The 19240-nt window shown below is 49.1% G+C and overlaps 1 protein-coding gene across 2 annotated transcripts in view; it reads right to left on the reverse strand.

Moving 5' to 3' along the window:
* Positions 1-360: 360 nt before the first annotated feature.
* Positions 361-19240, reverse strand: part of Pkig (cAMP-dependent protein kinase inhibitor gamma) — a 74629-nt gene continuing 55749 nt past the window's right edge. For both annotated transcript variants that reach the window (XM_036185407.1, XM_036185408.1), the window contains exons 3-4: positions 5528-5701; positions 361-1051 (exon numbers count right to left, since the gene is read on the reverse strand). In XM_036185407.1, coding sequence (XP_036041300.1) covers positions 972-1051; positions 5528-5678 — 231 coding nt within the window. In that variant the 5' untranslated portion in view covers positions 5679-5701 and the 3' untranslated portion in view covers positions 361-971. The remainder of the gene's footprint in view (positions 1052-5527; positions 5702-19240) is intronic.

The following is a 19240-nucleotide window of genomic DNA, read 5'->3' on the forward strand; positions in this document are numbered from 1 at the left end:
ACACTGAGCCATCTCACAGGCCCCTTTCAAGTTGTGTTAGCCGTGGTCTGTGTGAGGATGGGATGGGGTAGGGCTCATCAGATGCCACCTGAGGAGTTGTACTGGTCACTGCAGGACAGAGGGCAGCACTGGAACCCTGCTGGCTGAGGATGGAGGAGGGAGTACAAAACCCAGCTGGGCATTTGGCGGTTAAAAGAAGGAATCTTGCCGGGCGGTGGTGGCACACGCCTGTAATCCCAGCACTCGGGAGGCAGAGGCAGGTGGATCTCTGTGAGTTCGAGGACAGCCTCCACAGCTACAGAGAAACCCTGTCTCGAAAAACAAAAAACAAAAAACAAAAAAAAAAAAAAGGACTCTTAAGCCAGTCACACAAATTATCAGCATTTATTTCCTGGGACCTAAGTATCACTCACTTGGTACAAAGGGCAAAGAATTGGTCAGTTAGTTTCGAGTCCAAATCCTTTCCCTACAACTGGATCTGTGAGGCTCCATGGGGGAACTTAGAGCTGCATAGATCATCAGAGCTAAGCTTAAAACGGCTTTCAAACCAAAACCAAAACAGGAAAAAGTGATTGTCAGCTCCCCCTTCTCCCTGAAAAAAGTTATGTTTTTAAAAAATGTAAAAGAGGCTTTAAAAAAGGGCTAGGACGATCTTTCCAACATAGGCGGCTGGCTGGAGGGATGAACGGTGTGGGGACAGACCCTGTCCAGGTCGGGGTTGCTCACCTGGGGGGCAGGGCCTGGCCCCCAGGTCGGGGCTGCTCACCTGGGGGGGCAGGGCCTGGCCCGAGCCCCGCCCCCACCTAGCTGAATAAATAACATCCTGTGGTGATAGTGTACCTGGGTACCATGGGGAGGTGAAGGGAGAGTGCAGCCTGTGGGTGTGGGCAGCCTGGGATATGGGCTCCGAGAAGAGGCTGCTGGGTTGTTGTGCCAGGGCTCCAGTTCCAGGAGGGACAGCAGGTCTCTCTTCAAGACGAGGTGTTGGCATCACTGCTCTCGGGCTGGCTGCTGGCCTCCTTGTCTGGGGTACTTCCCTCTGCCTGTCCTTCTGCAGGGGAGAGAAGGAGTAAGTTTGGGACACATTTGCATACTATGAAGTACAAGGGGTCTGGAAGGACCAGTCAACCTGATCACTGTGGCCAGCCTTTGGAGCAGGCTAAGAGCTGCATTGGGGAGGGGCTGACCAAGGCCAGAGATGCATTAGCCTGCTCTCTCAGTGTCCCACTTTTACTATGGAAAGGCTGGCAGGGCTGCTAGTATAACAAAAATCAGTAAAGGTCAGGACTGTGGACAGATGCTAAATACATGGGATGGATGTGTGCTCTCCAGTGGGGAACTGTGAATGTTAAGTTCCCGGCAAGAAGTGCATGCTTAGTAAATGGGAATTGTGTTGAAGACAGAATAGCAGACTCAACCAGTCCAGCTCAGGAGTGCCCACTACGGCCTGTGCATCCCAAGGGAGAGGATGCACACATGGACTCCCTGACTCAGCACACCACTGCCAGCATCCACTCCTGCTCTGCTCCAGCCAGCCAGAAACCTGGGCTGGGCTGAAGTGATGGACAGCAGTTGGCTCAGAGGAGTAACCTGGCCTGCTCTCAAGTCCCTGTGAGAGCTGGGTCTCCTCACTCCCAGCTTCCTCTGGCCTCGCTGGGAGGTGGGACCAGCAGCTTCTGCCTTGCCTCTCTGACAGTGGTGTGCCCAGCATGTACTCCGTTCTCAACCCTCCCAGGGTCAGCACCCTCCACAGAGCCTGGTTACGGGCAGAGCTCAATCAATAATGCAGTCTCAAGCCCAGGGACACTGTGATGCACAGAAGGTCCCTCTCACTCTGCCATTGGGCCTGTCTTTATGGGTCTGGCCACTGCAGGCACTCTGTCAAATAATCCACTCAAGGTGTGGTTAGAGCCATGACATCCATGAGAAAACAGGCTCAGAGGGGCAAGTTGATGGATGTACATGTGACCAAAAGGTGGAAAGCCTGCTTACTGCTAAGTCTAACTTCTTCCACTAAGCAGCATTCTCTGGAATTTATAGAGACTTGTTGGCAGGGCAGCCTCCCAGTGCCCCACATGGAAGTCTTGGGCCCTGAGTGCTCATGGAAGTAAATAATTTGGATAGAACTTGGCATTGTGGCTCAAATGTGTGCCAATCTGAGCCTGCTTGGCATGAAGCTACCTCCTCTGAGGATGGTGACTAAACCAAGGCTCTATCCCACAAGGTTCTTCTGAGCCTCTGGAGGCCTAACACCCATGACTGCAACCAAGGTAACGTTTGCATTTTGTGAAGTCCTCCATGAGCTGCCCTTTGAACTCCCCATGGTCTCTGCTCTGTTACTCCGCTGCAGAGGCTGCAGGAAAGTCACTTTGCAAAAGCCAGGCTGGCAAAAATGAAGACATCCTAAACAGACTCTGTGTCCCTCACCTTGGTTGTCAGACTATTGAAACAATGGACCCCAAGAAACTAGGTATTCCCCAGGATCTCCTGCTGAAGAAAAGTCTAGAGCCTGAGCCAACCAGGGACTTTTCTCCAGGAAAGAGCTCTACAACTCACCAGAGCTTGAGGACAGTGGGCCTAAACACTGAAGGGTCCATGATGGGCAGGACCACACCTTGTACAGGACTGCTTAGGTATTCACAACTCTGGCCTCTATTTATACATGTCCTCATGGCAGGGACCCCAAGTGAACTTGGAAGGGTCACTTGATTCCTTTGTCCCTTCTTCCCAATGTGGCCACACTGAATAAATTACCTTTTCCTGATCTTTATATTAAATTGGCTCTTAAGATTTTTTTAACTGTATTTTTACTTTATGAGTGTTTGGCCTAATTGTATGTGTATACGTGTTTTACTTGTATGTATGTGTACCACATGCATGCACGGTACCTTTGGAGGCCACAAGAGGGCATTGGATCTCCTGGAACTGGAGCTACATATGGCTGTGAGCAGCCATGTAGGTGCTGGGAATCAAACTCGGGTCCTTGATAGAAGCAGCAAGTAGTGTTAACCACTGAGCCATACCTGCAGCTCCTACTTTGGTTCTTTTAATTGGCATACTGAGGACTGACATCTGAATCTGGCTTACTGGAGCATAAGATGTGACCCTAAGTTCCCTCTAACAATCACACTTCCTCTGTGCTAGCCCGAGAAGACAGAAACCATGCTGCTCAGGGTCAATGCAAGGTCACCCCCATGGCTAGCCTGGGGTTTCTCTCCCTTTAGGCAAAGTAAAGAAACATCTGTGCTCCTTGTCTGAGAAGACACCAGGAACAGACAGATTCATACACAGCATACTGGATAGTGCTCACACACAGAGCAGGCCAGAGCCTTGGGGAGACCAGGTAGCCAGAACCTCTTAAGCCTTTGAGGACTATACCCTGTCCTACTCAAGTTATGTATCACCCTTGGAAGTTGTGACAGAGAAAAATTCTGGGGCCCTTGGCCTGCTGGGTCAGAATCTCAGGGGTGGCATTAAGGCTCTGTCCTCTGTCTTTGTGCATCTGCTGGACTCAGAAATGCCTGGAGGCGTTTTTACCATGAGGCCTGCTCACAGAAGCTTCTCATAGCTGGTCACTTTGCCCCAGCTCTACCAAAGGGCTCCAACCCCTGGCAGCAAGCACTGTTCTGTCTCCATGTCTCCTTGGTAGACCCCAGTCATGGTTGCTAGCAAGCATCATGTACTGGGAGGACCCAAATGCCACAGACTCTCAGGGCAAACAGTGTTTAAGGGCAAATGTCTTTGGGGACTAGCAGCTTTGATGGCTAGGGTGGACGGCACCAAACAAAGCCGATTAGAGCTGAACAGAGCACAGAAGCCTTGAAGAAACCCTTGGCACCGTGCCTAGTGTGCCAGCTGGACACACTGCTCATTCGGCTGGGCAGTGAGCAGCCACTGAGTAGATACCTGTCATGTGCCAAACAGTGCTAGTCACAGAGGGCATGAGACAGTCTGTGCTGGAGCAGCTCAGTTCAGAGGGGGTGCTGTGCCTATAGGGCATGGAGACAAAGGGAGAAAAGAGGCTCCTCTGCCAGAGACCAGCTATGGTCAAGGAAGGCCTGGGCACAAACAGCACCACAATGAGAAGCAACCACCATGTGTGGAGCAGGCAGTTGAAGAAGTCCATCACAGCTTTTGAGAGCCTGCAGGCCTTTCCTCTGGCTGGAAGAGAGAGCACGACATACAGAATCAGAGTTGAGGCTGCACGGGAATGTGGCCTGAGCCCTGTGGAGCTGTCCACACCTGAGCAAAAAGTAGGGACCAGCACAAGCAAGGCCAAAAGGGGGTGCGAGGCAGGACACTCTCTCAAGGCATAGAGATTGTCATACTAACTGTGGTCATTTGCTGGGTGAACTTAGGAAAACCCCCAATTTCTCCTGACCTCAGCTGACCTATCATATGAAAAGCTGGGTTCCTGCCCCCAACATCTTCCCTGTTCTGTCCTCCTAAGTCACTTCTGGGTAATAAGGATCAAGAATTCAAGACTGCAGCCCCCCAGGCAAGGACAATACTATGGCTCTGCAAGGACTGACTGCTCCTGGGTAACACAGGCGGAAGCCCCAGTGCACTGTGGGAAGTGGTAGGGCAAGCATGGCCTTGGTGCCGCAGCAGAGAAGGACTGGCAGGGAGAGCTTCCCAGGAGGGTCTGTAGCTATCTGTGGAGCTGAGCTGAGCAGTCCTCTAAGAGAACAGAGGGAGAAGTGGGGAGCAGGGTGTCCCAGGCAATCATGGGTGCTTCCTCTTGGTTTCTTCACTGGGTCATTCAGCCTGTGGTCACCAACTGCCTGCCATGTGCAGGAAGAACAGAGGCCTCTCTTTCCTGGAGCTCAACGTCAACAAAATGAGACCTTTGAGAGTAATATGGCTGGGGCAGCCCATCAGCTCGCAGAGGCCACTCAGAGCATCTGCTAGCTGGACCTGAGAGTAAAGGGCCAGCAAGCGGCCCAAGCTCCACTGGGGATGTTCTAGATGGGTAACAGTGAAGTAAAGGCCCTGACAAGGATGCTTTGTACCATCATAGAGAACTAGACAAAGATGGCTGAGTGGGGTAAGGTGTGGTTAACAAGGCACAAGTAGACCCAAGGCCAGGCAGCTGGCAAGCAGGGCGTGACTTCTAGGAGCACTGAAGAGTGTCCTGGACCAGGGAGTCTGGGGCAGAAGCCTGACAGGACTGGATGGCTAACTAATCCTGCTGTCTGCTGTACAAGAAGGGCAGGGACTCCTAGGGAACAGCAGGTAATATGGTAGCTATGCAGAGAGGATGAGGGAGTTAGGAGAGATCACAGAGATCTGACAAGGCTTGGTGGTGGAGCGGGAGCAAGAGAAGGGAAGGGCCCTAGATGCCCACTGGAGCCTCCGGACCAAGATGCTGACATTCTACAACCTAGACATTGGCTGGGCTTTGCCACTGATCAGTAACAGCCCCAATTTAAAACCCTTCTCTGAGGAAGTGTAGAACGTGGAGCCTAGCAAGAGCTAGCAGAGCACCTGCCCACCTGCCCACCGGGATGCTGGGCATTGGCCTGACCTGCTCCCTCAAGTGCCAGCTCGCCCATGTCTCCAGCTAGCTTCCGCACGCTCACAGCCTCCGAGTCACCCTGGATGTCAGGGACTGCATTCCGACGGCCCGTGCGGTCGCAGGAGATGAAGTCCGAGTAGGAGGACTCGACCTCCATCATGCCTGTCGCATTGCTCCTCAGGCCTGTAGGGACAGGAGCAGGAGAGCAGAAGTGAGGCGTTGGCATCCTCTGACAGAACGACATGACTAGTTTTCCACTGAGAACCGAGAAGAAAGCACAGCAAACAGAAGGGACTCAGACCACTGCAGTCCCAGCTAGACCACTACCCACATCTTAGAGAACAGCATGGAGCTGGGGGGTAGCAGGCATGGTGGTAATCCCGGAAATGGAGGCAGAGGCACGATCTCTGTGAGCTCTATGCCAGCCTGGCCTACAGTGAGTTCCAGGACAGCCAGGGCTATGTAGAGAGACTTGGTTTTATTAGAGAGAGAGAAAAAAAAATGTGTGAGGGCCAGGAAGATGGCTCAGTGCATAAATGGGCTTGCCACCACACCTGATGATCTGAGTTCAATCCCCAGATACCACATGGTAGAGAGAGAACTGACTCCTGTAAATTGTCCTCTGACCTTCACACCCTCATACCTTCACACACACACACACACACACACACACACACACACACACACACACGATGAAATAAATGTAAAAAATATCTTTAAAAAGAGCATGCATTCAATCTTCATTCAAAGTAATTTTGATCACCAGAATTTCCATGCTTACCATATCATGTGTCTGGCCCTGTCTTGGGGCTACAGAGGGTGCAAAGAACAGCCAGCACCATTCCCCACCTCACAGAGCTTAGAGGTCACTGTATTTAACATCAAGCTACCATGGCGCTTAGGTCATGATCATATGTTCAGGGCTTCAAGGGTGCTACAGGGATGACCAGGACCCAGCCAAGACTCGGAATCAGGAAGTACCATGGCAGTCAAGATCCAAGGATGGTGTGGGAAGAATCTGGGCATGGTGGCTTACACCATGCTGTAATCCCAGCACTCAATGGACTAAAGCAGGGGGACCATTGTGAGTTTGAGGCCAGCCTGAGCTATGCAGCTGTATGTTGAGCTTGGATAATAGAATGAGACCCTGTCCCAAAGTAAAAATTTAAAATAGCAAAAGAGAGAGACAGAGAGTATCCTAAGGAAGGGAACAACAAGTCATGCCCTGCAGAAGGACAATGGGTAGAGTGGCAGAGCAGAAAGGTCTTGCAGGAGGGACAGTGACACCGAAGGCCCTGAGGGTGGGTGGAGGCAGACAGACCACATCCTGGAGGGGTTGTAGGTCATGAAGACAAGCTGTGTATTTCAAAGACAATTCTAGCATCTGTGTAGAGCAGGAGTTTGTTAGGAGGCTTCTCGGGAGGTCAGGTGTGAGAAGGCAGCAGGGATCAGGAGGCCTGAGATGGATTCTAGACACAACCTGAGAAACAAGCATATGGGCAGTGTTTGGCTGACAGGGAATTTTGGTTTCTGACATGAGTCAGGAGATAGTCAGAGGTGTGGCTACTGAAATGGGACCCACAGAGGAGCATTTGGGATACCAGGTGGGTGGAAAGCAACTGTTTACTAGTTAATCTCCTGGCTGGCTTCAAGTTTCCCGTGAGCCCTCCAGTGGGAAAGGTGGGGCAGGCGCATGAGGAGGCTGGAGAGGAAACAAAGGTGTGAAACCAGGAACTGTGGTAGACCACACTCTGAGCAAAGAGAGGACACAGTCATTATTTAGGGATCATCTCATACATCACATGTACATGTACACATCGTACACCACAGCCTATTCTTTGGAGCAAAGACCCTATCCCTCTCTGGGCCAGTTTGCCCACCTGTAAAATGGAGGCATGGAGAGATGGAGGGGGCACACAAACTGTATAGGCAGTTCCCACTGCGTCCAGCAGATGGCGCACCCCACCTAGATTTCTTAGCTGTGATGAGGGCCTCCGCTACAGGAATTCCTGGAGGGGGTTCCTTCTGCTAGCCATTCAGCCTCCCCTTCCTTTAGGGAAACTGTTCAAAGCCCCAGTACAGGTAAATGGCCTGTTGCAATGTGATAACACTGTAGGAACAACAACAAACAACAATGCCAGGCTCTTGTTTCATATCCACCACTCTCAATGGCCCCACCCAGTAAATTAGCACTGTGTAGCTTTATAGCCTGACTTGGAAAGGTCTCAGGCAGATAGAGCCATGTGGTGGCTCCCAGGCTCAGATGTTTCCCCCCATGTGACTCCAGCTACCCATGGGATGGATGGGTCAAACCCTGGGCAGTCCACACCATCTGCTGCAGCCTGTTTCCTCCATGAAAGGGAGGATTTGTGTCTGGATATTCAATGCACCAGACTGAAAGGCCTGAGCTTGGCAGCTGAGCCAACCTGCTCTGCTGCTTCCTTCCAAGATGCCTCACTCGGCACCTGCTACAGACGAGGAGTGCTCTATAAATAACCCTGGACCACACCACCCACCCAGCCTCCCAGCCCTTCTCTCCCCCTGCTACCTATCTAATGGGATAACAGAATGACTCCACAGGCTGCAGGGGAAGGCTCTGCTGCCACAGAGTGCTGCACTGTTCTTGCCTAGCTCCAGGATCTGACACCAGCAGATGGAGTTACCTGCTAATCTCAAGTGCCAGCCACTCTCTGGGAGACACTCCCTGGGGCTCTGACCTTGCTCCTATGAACTAGCCGCACAGGCAGAAAGTTGATGCCGTTGGCACAGAGAAAGATCACTGTCAAGGCCCAAACCCAGCCCTGGAAAGCATCTGTCCCCATCCCTCAGGGAACAGTGATTCCAAACACAGCTCTGGGGAGTTTTCAGCTCAACACCCAAGCTCACGTTTCTTTCACGTCTATATTCTTTACCCTGTGGTGGCACAGACCTAGAATTACAGCTACCTGGAGGGCCAAGGGAGGATGATCTCAGGTCCAGCTAGCCTGGGATACACAGCAAGATCCTGTCCCAACAGATAGACAAACACGAAGAAATGTTCATGTGTACTGTTAGGTGAAATAAAATCATATAATCACATAGCGACTGTTTAAATTATAAGTGATTTTTAAGTATTTTATATTTTCTCTACCTTTTGAGACAAGGCCTCGTGTAGCCCAAGCTGGCCTTGAATTCACCATATAACCACCACTGGCCTTAAACTCCTGATCTCCCTGCCTCTATTTCCCAACTGCTGGGATTACAGGTGTGCACCACACCTGGCTTACTTTTTAAATCTTCCTCAGGGAAACAGTTATGTTTTTATTATTAATTATTATTAATGCTGGAGATGTGTCCCAAGGTCTTTTGCACGTTAGGCAAGTGTTCTATCACTGAACTACAACCCTAGCCCATAAATTATCAAGTTTTAAGATATGTGTGCAAGAGGAATAAAACTCACAAGGTGCAAGAACTGGGTGTCTCCACCCTACTCCAGACACTCTCCCCAACACAATATATCTTGGGTCCTCCCAGAAATGTCTGTGTCATACACAAAGTCTTTCCCTTCCTTTTCCCTTACAATTTTTGCAAACAAAATTTTCATTTTATATCTTTATTATTATCGTGTGTGTGTGTGTGTGTGTGTGTGTGTGTGTGTGTGTGTGTGTGTGTGTAACATGAAGTGTGTGAGTGTAGGTGTGTGGGAGCCACACTGCTCATATGGAAATCAGAGGACATCTTTGTGGAGCTCTCTCCTTGTGTCTTTCTGGGTAGTCAGGCTTATGAGGCAAGAGACTTTAACCACTAAGCCATCTTGCTAGGAGTCCTTCCTTTTCTTTTGGAGAAAGGGTCTCACGCTGCGGACCAGGCTGGGCTGGAACTTACTGTATGTACCAGGTGGGCCTCCAGCTCATAGCAAACCTCCTGCTCTAGCTTCCCAGATGCTAGGATTACAGGCTTGAACTATCATGTCTGGCCAAAACTTAATTTTTCATCTTGCTTTTCTTCATTCAAGCATATGTCTTAGAAACAAGTCCAAATTACCCTGAAACCCTGTACGACGATGATATCAAATCGCTAAAAATACACCCAAACTCTCCCCAGCCCTCAGCTGTCGTTGGCAGCTGCATGATGATCCTCTGCGGTCACTGCTGCAGACCGATTTAACTACTCCCCACCCCCAAAACCTGGAGCCTGTTTCCTTAAAAGCAGAAATGCCACATCAAAGGCTCTGTGCTTTTTCACTGTCCTAAGTCCTGCCCAATTTTCCTCCACAGGCTGTTTTATTTTCGTTCCCATTTCAACCATCCTGTGCTGCTAAAACAGAATATCTGAGTCTGAACCATCCTCAGCTGCATGCTTCATGTGAATTCGGAATGTATACACAATCAAGGTTTTAATGATCACAGGTTATTCTTTTATAATCTCCCTCCCACAAGGACAAGCACCATCTTTCTTTTCTGCTTCCCAGTGTGCCCTGGAGGGTTTTCCAATGCCTGCATGCACTGGGTACTTCATATTTACTGAATAAGTATGAACTCCTAATAGCCTGAGTCCTACTCCTCAGCAGCCAGGCTGGGTCACCATCAGCACCCTGTGCACAGGACTCCTCTACACTCCACTTGAGAAATGAGGAGAACTGAAGCTGGGGACTGAGTTGACTTCCTTCAACTTCTCAGATCGCTCTTTCTCATTCTTCTAGGCCAGTGCCTGAACTACTAGTGCTCCCATGCTCTCCTTCAAGCTCTCCTCTGCTTCCTCTCGTTGATCTGCACATCTCTCCATCCTGTGACATGGCCATCCACTTGCTCAGCATCAACTCTCTCATGCTGAGATGCAGACACCTGGGTAACACCAGTAGGAACAGCAACATTCTGTTCCTTCTCAGGCCTCTTGTTTATTCTTTCTCCTGGGCGAGGAGCTACCTCATAACCTGCTGCCCAAGACAAAACTCTATGGCCCTCAGCTCACTTCTTCCACACAGGCTGGCCTATGACAGCACTCTCCTTTTGGCATTTTCATCCACTCCCTACCTCTACCTCCAGCTCACCCTCAGGTCCTTCATCCTCTGCTGGCATGAGGGACACTCAGAAAAACAGTCAGGCTCATGGTCACCCCTGGCTCAGAAAGGTTCAATGATTAAAAGGAGTAAAACAAAGCTGAGTGTGACTGCATGTCTGAGACAGAGCACTCATAAGACAGAGGCAGGAGGATCAGAAGTCTAAGATCATTCTTGATTATATAGTAAGTTCAGAGCCAGTTTGGGCCACATGAAACCCTATCTTAAAAAAATAAAACAATGCTACATGGACTGATCACTCACACATACGATATGAAAGAATAATAAATGGTCAGCAACACGTGGGTCTGTGCTGCTTTCTCCCCTTCGCCCATCCTGGACTTCCAGCAGAGCAACAGCTCTGATGCATTCAGGATCACGACAGGGCCTGGTCCACAGTAGATGCTCAACAAATAACAAAAAGTTTACGGCAGAGTCAAACTGAGGGGGACTCCAGAGCTCATCTAGAAGAGCCTCTTGCTACTTGGAAAAGCTGAGGCTCAAAGGAGAATGCTAGAAGGTCCTGGTGGCACACTCCTTTAATGCCAGGAGGCAGAGGCAGGTGAATTTCTGAGGCTAGGCTGGTCTACAAAGAGAATTCCAGACCAGCCAAGGTGACAGCATAAGACCTGATCCTAAGTAGCAGTAACAGCAACAACAACAGGAGAGTGCTATACCCAAGGTTCTAGAATCTACAGGTCCTAACACCTAGTACAGAGCTCACTGCTCTGCCAGCTGAGCGGTCTGCTGACATCACTGAGGTCAGAGGCTGCAGCTGCACTGTGGGGAACTCATCCAGTGCAGCTGTCCGGCCAGCTTCCCTACTCACCACTGGGGATACAGTGGCTTGGGACTAACCAAAACACTCCAAAGTTCCTGGGCCTAAGTGAAGATACAGTGAGAATACGGGCTTACAGGGGCTGGAAAGTTCCGTGCAATAGGAGAGGTACCAATTAATAAAACATTGCTGTGTCCCACCGTGGATGAGGTATCAGCAAGGCTTCCCTTCTGACATTTCACCCAGCTCCTTTTACTCTCTAACGGGGCCGCAGAGAGCCAAAAGCTACACCTCCTTCTCCCACGGTCACTGCTGGGTGGAATAGGGTTCTACTGGTAGACCATCCTGGAGAGCATGCACACTGTTTACTTGACAGACCTGGCTCACAGGCCAAGTTTAGGACGTGACGAACTATGTTCTAGACTCAGGGTAGAAGGAGCAGAGGCTGGGCCCTGCGTCCTAACAGTGGTAAAGGTAAAGTGGTAAAGCTCCACCCTCAGTGCTCACACAGGAGGCAGACTCCCAGACCCTCTGCTAGCTTCTGAATAATAATGGACTGTGTCCGCTAAGTCTCTTCCAGACTGGACTTTTCATTGTCTACTACACCCCACAATATGCCAGGCACCTTCCCACGTGTGGGGTACACACTGCAGACAAGCCATGCACAGTCTGACACAAGAAAAAGCATTGAGTGGGTATGGAAGGAGACAGGAGGGTTCTCCAGCTGGACATGTGGGTCAGTTAGAGGTGGTAAGTCAGGGGAGTGGCTTCGGGGTTAAACTGAAAGAGAGAGAAGGGTGGAGTGCCAGGTGTGGTGACATCTGACTACAATCCCAGCACCTGGGAAGGAGGAGCAGGAAGACTCCCAGAAGTTCAAGGCTGGCCTAGTCTGCACAGAGTCCCACAGGAAGACCTTCTCTCCGAAACCAGTCATCAGACTAAAACACCCTACCCCACACGAAAGGAAGGTGGCTCAGGAGCAATCCAGGCAGAGCCAACAGCCATGTGTGTCTACAACGTCAATCTGAGCCCGAGCTCCATGTGGTGCTAAAGACCAAAGCTCTCTACCTTATCCCTGGAGGTCTGGGGAACTCTGTGGGATCTGGATGTTTTGGGGGAACCCAGCTGACCTTGGACACCCAGACTAGAAGGGAGAAGCCCTTCTATTCTGGGGTCTTGAAGTCAGAGGCCGAAGGCCCTGCAGATATTTTTCTCGTTCCCACAGGACAGCACCTCTTTAGGGTCTCTGATGCTCTCCCGGGCTCTGTAACTGAAGAGGCCCTGGGCTGTGTCAAGAGCTACAGTCTCCCTGAGTCTGCAACGCTTAGTCGTCACTGTTAGGGCAGATTCCATTACAACCCCGAACTGACTTCAAAATACATCTGAAAGGTCATTTCCTGCTTTTTTCCCCTTTTTTAAAAAAATGAAGTACTTTGCAGAAGTTACAAAAAAAGCAAACAGATTTTTTTTTACAGTGGACATGGGGTACAGGAGTACAAAACGGTCTGTGGCAGGTTTCTCAGGGTAAGCAAAACTGCCTCGTTTCTCTAATGCCAGAAAGAGCTGTGGGTACCTGATGTTTGGAAAGCCAGGATCTACTAAACCAGCAGACCCCAAACCATCTCTTCGAAGGAAGCTAGAAGCAGACAGGCAGCAAGGGCTAGCATCAAAGTGCTCCCTACTGCCCTGGGGCACACACAGTGCAGGGCCCCAGAGTGCTCAGCACCCATGCAGAGAGCAGCCCTGGGCACAGCTTTGATCAGAGGTGCCAGCAGGCTCCCAGCCTCTGCACAGGGAACACCTGCTGTGGGAAGTGTATGATGGGAGGAAACAGCAGGGTACTGGACGAGACAAGACCACCAGTGATCCTGTATTGCCAGGGAGCAAGGACAGCTTTCTGTTCATTTCTCACTTCTCTAGTCACTTCTCCCGTGGGGTGTCCTGACACTACACCCTCTGGGTCCCCTCTCCTGCTGGCACCTGTACATTAGAGCTTCTCCCCTAAGTCCTTAGTCCTCTGATCTGTGTGCTCCTGGGGGAGGGAGGGAGGGACCCAATCCTTCCTTTAAATACTATATGTTGATATCACCCAAAGAGCTTCAAACTCTCCTAGACTGTGTGAATCTGCCCACTTGGTGTGTCACTGGGCTTCCTTGTCACCGGCAAACCTCACCTGTCAAGCTATCAGCCTGCTCCCTCCCAGCCTCCCCTTTTCATGGGCTGCTGGAGTCAAGAGTGTGGGGCCATACTTCATCCTCCTCGGCCGCCACCCGCCTACAATTTGTCTCCAGGTTCCATCACTTCTGCTTGCGAGACAGTCTCAGTGTGCCACTGTCCACCTGCTAAGTGTCATGCAGAGGCCCTGGATGCAGTCCTGCATCCCTCTTACCCCAAACTGCTGCATGGCAATTTCCCATGCAGTCCCAGAGTTGTTCTTGAAACAGAAACTGGGCCGTGAGATTCCTCGGCTCCATTCAACATCAGCAAGACCCTAAGCTCTCGTGTCAACCCTGATGTCCCATTCTGACCCAGCCTGCCTTCCCTCAGCTTTCCATCATTACTGCTTTCTTCATGGCCTATGTTTGCTCTGCTCTACTGGAGCCTCTAATTCTCAAACCTAATGTGATTCCTGACCTTTCCAGGCCTCTTCCGTCTGCCCGAAGCATTCTTGGTCACTCTCACCTCTTGTGCGCTCTAAATAGACAGGTGACACTCTAGTTTTCCAAACCACCATGGTTCCTCTTTCTCACTGTGTAAGTCAAGAAGGCCTGGGTCTGGAGGCTACTTCAGTGGACATATATAACTAGGGTTATGAAATCTAACGTCTGTCCCAGAGTGGCCCCTTATGGACCTGGCCAAGGGACAAGTGTGAAACATGGGTGCTACTAACTGCCTTGAGTGTGGCTGGAGGGATTCTCAATCAAAACTCACTGTTAACAGAGTCTGGTGGTCTCTCTCTGGCTATAAACCAAGTCTAAGACAAAGAAAGCATTATCATGGATGCCTTGCAAAAGACAGGGGAGGTCAGTATCTTGCCCAGGTCACACAGCAGATGTGGAGCAGGATCCAGTCTATAATCAGGCTAGAGCATGGAAATGACCTAGAATAAGGTCTAGTGTCTAGTACAATTTTGTTTGTTTGTTTTTCGAGAAAGGGTTTCTCTGTGTAGTTTTGGAGCCTGTCCTGGATGGATCTCGCCCTATAGACCAGGCTGGCCTTGAACTCACAGAGATCCGCCTGGCTCTGTCTCCCAAGTGCTGGGATTAAAGGCAGTGTGCCACTGCCGCCTGGCTAGTACGATTTTTTAAGTGTCTGTTTCCTTTTTTTTTTTTTTTTTTTTGTCCTCTGCCCACCCGGCCACCCTAGTCTCTAGCCTCAAAGAAAGAATTTCACAAAGTGGAACAGGAAACAGGGAAGCCTCAAGAAAGTATTCTACTGTGTTGGCCAAAACAAACAGCAGATGCAGATGTACTTAACCACACTTAAGCAAAGTTCTGTGCTGAATTCTTGCACTTGTGAGTTCTGGTTTTGAGTCACAGTCTCACCATGTATCCCAAACTAGCCTCAGCCTTCTGATTCTCCTGCCTCAGCCTCCCTATCGCTAAGAGTACAAGCCAGTACTATCACACCTACTTTGCATTGGATTTTGGGCTAGAGATCAAATTCTTCAGTCTTTGCAATGATGATTGGTTGAGTCTATGAATTTGCCTCAAAATTCTAGAAAAAAATAATGTGGGATACCAATTTTAAAAACTTCACCCTCTTAACAGCTATGCCAGACCCAGCAGGGCTGTGTTGTGACTTATGTGCTGTAGGGGGCTGGAATCTACCGGTCTGTGATTCTAAGGAGGCCACTGGGATGATGTAGCAAACAGTCTTGCTGGATCTTTTGGTGGCTAGGCATGCTTCTCCCCGGCTCTCCTACCATTTGTGCCATACCTAAGCTTAGCTGTAAAGCAAAACTTGCAGAGAGGAGCAGCCGCCTCTACTCTGAAGGGAGGGGCAGGAAGGGATAGTGAAATCACTTCCAGGCATGCTCGCCAAGGTCCCAGGCAGGGCTGAGCTCCAGCTCTGCTGGTACCAGGTGGACACGGTCCCCAATCTTAGGTGTCTCAAGTACAAATGAATGGGAAAATGACCCTCTGTCTCTGTAACAGTTCTGCAATGTCTACAAGCTGTCTGACATTCTACCTAACAGGACAGGCTGCAAATGTAACTCAGTGATGGAGCACAAACCTAGTATACTCACAGTCCTAGGTTGAAGTTTTAACATCCTCAAAAAAATAAAAAAGGTAGGGTTGGGGATTTAGCTCAGTGGTAGAGCACTTGCCTATCAAGCATAAGGCCCTGGGTTCGGTCTTCAGCTCCGGCAAAAGAAAAGAAAAGAGGTAATGGAGGGTCTAACTGAAATCCTTTGGATGAGTTATGAGCTAGCTTTGGGACTAACTCCTCTTCCTCCTTCTGTCCTGGGGATCCCACCCAGGGTCTTCCGAATACTACTGTGTCTCTAATTTCTAACATAAAATGAATCATGGCATCTGATTTCTAGGACAATGTTAGTGTATCTCCTACAGCATCCACTTGGCTCTCCTGGATACCTGTCCTCAGCACTTGAGCAATACAGGAAATCACAGGCTGCCAACCATGAAGAACCCAAACTAGCTCCAGGAAGTGACCCCACAAGCAAGCCTGAGCTACATGGATGAAAATATAGCTGGCCAGTCACTGGCTATTACATGCCACATAAAACTAGAATCACCTATGTAAGCTGTCCAAAGTCCTGACCTACAGAAATCAAGAGAGAAATTAAGTTACTACTGCTGTTTCCACTACCGGGCATCAAGGTGATATGTTGTGCAATGGCGGAGGACCAGAGCAAACTTGAGTTACTTCCAGCTCAGGTTTCCTCTCCAGCTCCTCTAAGAGCCTATCAAAGTTACCAAAAATAAATAAATTATATATATATGCTGTGTAGGATGAAAAGAAGCAAGATATTATTATCTCTACTCTTCATCCATTCATCCAAAAAATGTACTGATCACTCACTGCGTACCGGATTTGTGATTACATGTTTGGGCACAAAAACAGCCAGACACAAGTGGCCTTGAGGAAGTTCACGGTCTAGTGAAGAAGACTGACTACAAATTCCTAACTCTTCACAACTTAAAGTGGGTGAGGCTCATGGTAGAATTGCTAGAGGCAGTGAGTGTGCTTCCCAACCCTTCCCCTCAGTGGGTCTGCAAATGACAGGCGGGATGGGGCACTGATGCAACAGCCCGTGTTGACATTTTACTGATGGGAGAGCACGACAGTCCACATACCTGGTAAGTGGGAAGAGTTTAGGTATACTTCAGGATATCATATATAAACTTTAAAATGTCGCAAACCCGGGCAGCAGTGGCACACGCCTTTAATCCCAGCACTCGGGGTTGGGGATTTAGCTCAGTGGTAGAGCACTTGCCTAGCAAGTGCAAGGGCCTGGGTTCAGTCCTCAGCGCCAGAAAAAAAAAAAAAAAAAAAAAATCCCAGCACTCGGGAGACAGAGCCAGGCGGTTCTCTGTGAATTCGAGGCCAGCCTGGTCTACATACAGGACAGGAACCAAAACTACACAGAGAAACCCTGTCTCAAAAACCAAAAACAACAACAAGAAGAAAAAAGACTTTTTGGGCTGGAGAGATGGCTCTGTGGTTAAGAATACTGGCTACTCTTCCAGAGGACCCAGGTTCAATTCCTAGCACCCACATGGCAGCTTACAACTGTCTATAATTCCAGTTCCAGAGGATCTGACACCCTCACAGATAAATGTGCACATAAAATAAAAATAAAGCATATATTTTTTTAAAAAGTCACAAACCTTGGTAGATAAGAGCTATAGCTAAAAGGAATAGATGGAATGATAAAAGATACCTGGCACATTCTTCTTCCTCCTCTTTCTCATCTCTGCATGAGCACAGGTGTGAACACATCCCCCCCCACACACACACACACCAATAAATCTTAAAAAAAAAAAAAAAAAAACCACCTTCTGCCCCTTGCCTACATCAATCCCAAAGTGATACAGATCAGAGACATGCTCAGGGCTTGTTAGATAATAAAGCCATTTATACACTACGTTAGAGTCAAATTTCATTTCCCTATTCTCTGGGTAGGCCGCCCTCCGCGGCACCAGGAGCCTCACATTATTACTCTGTACATGTCAAAGCCTCATCTGGAGACATAAAGTAGATCAGCAGCTGCCTAGGACTGGGGAGGGAAAAAGAGGTGGTAGAAAAGGATGCAGGGTTCTTTGTGGGTGATGGAGAGGTCTATAGTTGACTGTGCTGATGGATGTCCAACTATGAAAATACTGAAGGGCACTGACTTGTACTCTCTAATGGGTGAGCTACATGGTAGGTGAATTCATGAAGCTGTAGAAAGAAAACAGCCTGCCTAATTATGATGGCGAGAAACCCTTCTCATGTAGACACCAGTGCATTAATGCATTATGCCCTAAGCCTTCCTTCGGTAGTTCAGATCACTCCTGTGAATGTGGTTTCTCATACAAACTGTAACACAGCAACATTCTCAGTATTACAGTATATGGGGCTCTATGCAAAACAGTTTCTTATTTTTCTGCCTTTTCCCTAAAATAAGGAAGGTGAGCATGGATGCTTTAGTCACACATCTCTGACTGGCTCATTGGCTATGTAATCTATGGCAAGTCACTCGACTCTACAGTACAGCAGTTTCTCCATGTGTAAAATGATCACACCAACTTTCTTAGGGCGTTAAGTACAATAGCATGTAAGACGCCTTTATTGATCCCCCTGGTGGTGGAAGCCAGACTGAACTAAAGCTCTCAACATAATTTTGTTTTGTTTTATTTGAGACAGGGTCTTTCTATTATGTAGCCCTGGCTGTCCTGGAACTCCCTATGTAGACCAGGCTGGCCTCAGATTCACAGAGATCCACCTGCTTCTGAGTGCTGGGGTTAAAGGTGTGTGCCACTATGCTCAGTCCCAACACAATTCTTGCCATTATCAACGTCGCTTCTCACAATGGTCTTTCCATGTACTCAAATCAGTAAACTAATGTCGTGTTCAGAGCACTTGGGTGTTGAGTAGAATGAATTAGAGCCAGGTTGTGTATTTCTTGATGTGGTGTGGACCACATGGTAACCATGCTGCTTGACACAGTTCCGGCATTTCAACATTGCAAGCCACGCACCTTTTTACTTTTATTTTTAATAATTCTCAATAGTAATGCCTTTCCCTTTGGGAAATTTTGTATGGGCTTTTGTAAAGGCTAAAAATGTGTAGCCTCTTTAAACAAAATAATTCTTTGGGAAAAAAATCCCCACTTTGTGGCAGCAGGAATCCCATTGTGCCTTCCTAATTACACCAAGAACAGAAAAGTTAAGAGATTTACTAGACACACTGATCCTAAGGAAATGCCTACAAATCAGATCCAGAGCTTGAAGCCACTAAGGTAAGAGTTCAGATAATAAGTGTAGAGAAATCAAAATGGTACAGTATAATGGGAAGAGTAAGACATCAGGACCTTCCCTTTGGGATTGTTACGAGGGGAACAGGCCCATATAGTAAGACTAACAAACTACAGTACAGTGTCTGCTCCCCAGGTCAGGCACTTGGATAAGGGTCTCCACTCCCTGGGCCCTTGAGGAAAGTTCCTGCTTGATAAAGCAGACATTCTTGTCTCTAGTAAGAGGAAGTTGTGGCCTCAACCCCTGATCTCAAGCCACATCCCAGCTCACATGCCCCTTGTCTCCCTCTCCTGTTTAATCCTATGTATAGTCTTTTTTCAATTTAAAGTTGCTGGCAGCCATTCCAATTCACCCTCAGGTCATGTCTATCACCCCTCACTCAACTCCACACATCCTCTTTGGGACCTGAACCACCCCCCCCC

This window comes from Onychomys torridus, chromosome 4 (genome assembly GCF_903995425.1).
Source record: "Onychomys torridus chromosome 4, mOncTor1.1, whole genome shotgun sequence".
NCBI lineage: Eukaryota > Metazoa > Chordata > Mammalia > Rodentia > Cricetidae > Onychomys > Onychomys torridus.